Source organism: Daucus carota, chromosome 1 (assembly GCF_001625215.2).
Source record: "Daucus carota subsp. sativus chromosome 1, DH1 v3.0, whole genome shotgun sequence".
Classification (NCBI taxonomy): domain Eukaryota; kingdom Viridiplantae; phylum Streptophyta; class Magnoliopsida; order Apiales; family Apiaceae; genus Daucus; species Daucus carota.
Genome location: NC_030381.2, coordinates 363,729 through 366,228, shown reverse-complemented (window position 1 = coordinate 366,228; position 2,500 = coordinate 363,729). Strand labels below are relative to the sequence as shown.

Below are 2,500 nucleotides of genomic sequence, written 5' to 3'. Positions count from 1 at the left end.
TCTACAATAATGAGTCTTGGGCAGTTTATTTGTGAAAATGTATGTATAGCCAAAAATGGACCACATCTCAAATCGGGTCAAGTTCTAATTGTTAAAATGGATTCTGTAGTAATACGATCCGCTAAGCCTTATTTAGCCACCCCAGGAGCAACGGTTCATGGCCATTATGGGGAAATCCTTTACGAAGGAGATACATTAGTTACATTTATATATGAAAAATCGCGATCTGGTGATATAACGCAGGGCCTTCCAAAAGTGGAACAGGTATTAGAAGTGCGTTCGATTGATTCAATATCGATGAATCTCGAAAAGAGGGTTGAGGGTTGGCATGAATGTATAACAAGAACTCTTGGAATTCCTTGGGGGTTCTTGATTGGTGCTGAGCTAACTATAGTGCAAAGTCGTATCGCTTTGGTTAATAAGATCCAAAAGGTTTATCGATCCCAGGGGGTGCAGATCCATAATAGACATATAGAAATTATTGTACGTCAAATAACATCAAAAGTGTTGGTTTCAGAAGATGGGATGTCTAATGTTTTCTTACCCGGAGAATTAATTGGATTGTTACGGGCGGAACGAATGGGGCGTGCTTTGGAAGAAGCAATCTGTTACCGAGCCGTCTTATTGGGAATAACAAAAGCATCTCTGAATACTCAAAGTTTCATATCCGAAGCGAGTTTTCAAGAAACTGCTCGAGTTTTAGCAAAAGCTGCTCTACGGGGTCGTATTGATTGGTTAAAAGGCCTGAAAGAGAACGTTGTTCTGGGGGGGATGATACCCGTTGGTACCGGATTCGAGGGATTGGTGCACTCTTCGAGACAACATACCAACCTTTCCTTGGAAACCAAAAATAATAATATATTTGAGGGGGAGATGAGAGATATTTTGTTCCACCACAGAAAATTTTTTGATTCTTGCTTTTCAAAGAATTTCCATGATACATCAGAACAATCATTTATAGGTATAGGATTTAATGATTCCTAAAAGTGGATTCAGCCTTTTATTTGAAAAATTTGATTTCTTTTAGGAATAGTCAAAATGATAATAACGAATAGAAAGTAATAATGTAATGGCTTAGGTTATCGTATATCTACGGTCATTTTGCGGTAGAAGAGAAGGTTCCATCGGAACAATTTTTATTTTAGGATACCCTCGTCTCTTAAAAAAAAAAAGAGGAGGGTGTGGGGAGAAATGACAAAAAGATATTGGAACATCGATTTGGAAGAGATGATGAAGGCCGGAGTTCATTTTGGACATGGTACTAGGAAATGGAATCCTAAAATGGCCCCTTATATTTCTGCAAAGCGTAAAGGTATTCATATTATAAATCTTACTAGAACCGCTCGTTTTTTATCAGAAGCTTGTGATTTGGTTTTTGATGCAGCAAGTAGGGGAAAACAATTCTTAATCGTTGGCACGAAAAATAAAGCAGCTGACCTAGTAGCATGGGCTGCAATAAGGGCTCGGTGTCATTATGTTAATAAAAAATGGCTCGGCGGTATGTTAACGAATTGGTCCACTACAGAAACGAGACTTCATAAGTTTAGAGACTTGAGAACAGAACAAAAAACAGGGAGACTTCGTCGTCTTCCGAAAAGAGATGCGGCCGTGTTGAAAAGACAATTATCTCACTTGCAAACATATCTGGGCGGGATTAAATATATGACGGGGTTACCAGATATTGTAATCATCATTGATCAACACGAAGAATATACGGCACTTCAAGAATGTATCACTTTGGGAATTCCAACAATTTCTTTAATCGATACAAATTGTGACCCCGATCTTGCAGATATTTCGATTCCAGCCAATGATGACGCTATATCTTCAATCCGATTAATTCTTAACAAATTAGTATTCGCAATTCGTGAAGGGCGTTCTAGCTATATAAGAAATCCGTGATTCGTATTATTAATTTACTATTATTAATAATAAGATAAAAAACTTAACTTACTTTGTAAATTTCATAGAGTTTTGTAATCAGTTACTATTTCTGAATCTCAGATACTCTTTTTGGATCTCAAAAAAGAGATAAAAAACTGGGGATATTATGTGATTCGTTGGTATTCAAGAATTGAATTGGTATTATAAATATATATAGGATTAAAGTAGTCACGTAGAGAAAGAGACGTTTGAATCAAAATAATTTTATTTTAAGCTATATTTTTTTCAGAGGGCAATATGAATGTTCTATCCTGTTCCATCAACAAACTAAATGGGTTATACGATATTTCTGGTGTGGAAGTAGGCCAACATTTCTATTGGAAAATAGGAGGTTTCCAAGTCCACGGCCAAGTACTTATTACTTCTTGGGTTGTAATTGCTATCTTATTGGGTTCAGCTACTCTAGCTGTTCGGAACCCACAAACCATTCCAACTAGCGGTCAGAATTTCTTCGAATATGTACTTGAATTCATTCGAGATGTGAGTAAAACTCAAATTGGAGAAGAATATGGTCCCTGGGTTCCTTTTATTGGAACAATGTTTCTATTTATTTTTG

At 36.6% G+C, this 2,500-nt stretch overlaps 3 protein-coding genes across 3 annotated transcripts in view; all 3 read left to right on the top strand.

Moving 5' to 3' along the window:
* The window catches only part of LOC135150673 (DNA-directed RNA polymerase subunit beta''), a 6,601-nt gene that overhangs the window by 3,189 nt on the left and 912 nt on the right, over positions 1–2,500 (top strand). Inside the window, exon 1 of the mRNA XM_064087504.1 lies at positions 1–2,500. This exon is cut by the window's left edge and continues 3,189 nt beyond it; it is cut by the window's right edge and continues 912 nt beyond it. Within this exon, the coding sequence (XP_063943574.1) occupies positions 1–984 (984 nt within the window). The 3' untranslated portion in view covers positions 985–2,500.
* Positions 1,192–1,902, top strand: LOC135152061 (small ribosomal subunit protein uS2c). The gene has a single exon (XM_064091534.1). It carries the CDS (start codon positions 1,192–1,194, stop codon positions 1,900–1,902), a length of 711 nt encoding a protein of 236 aa, XP_063947604.1.
* The window catches only part of LOC135150701 (ATP synthase subunit a, chloroplastic), a 5,619-nt gene continuing 5,300 nt past the window's right edge, over positions 2,182–2,500 (top strand). The window contains exon 1 of the mRNA XM_064087586.1: positions 2,182–2,500. This exon is cut by the window's right edge and continues 5,300 nt beyond it. Coding sequence (XP_063943656.1) covers positions 2,182–2,500 — 319 coding nt within the window.

Coding starts and splice junctions, on each gene's coding strand:
- LOC135152061 (XM_064091534.1), top strand. CDS start 1,192: ATGACAAAAAGATATTGGAACATCGATTTGGAAGAGATGATGAAGGCC.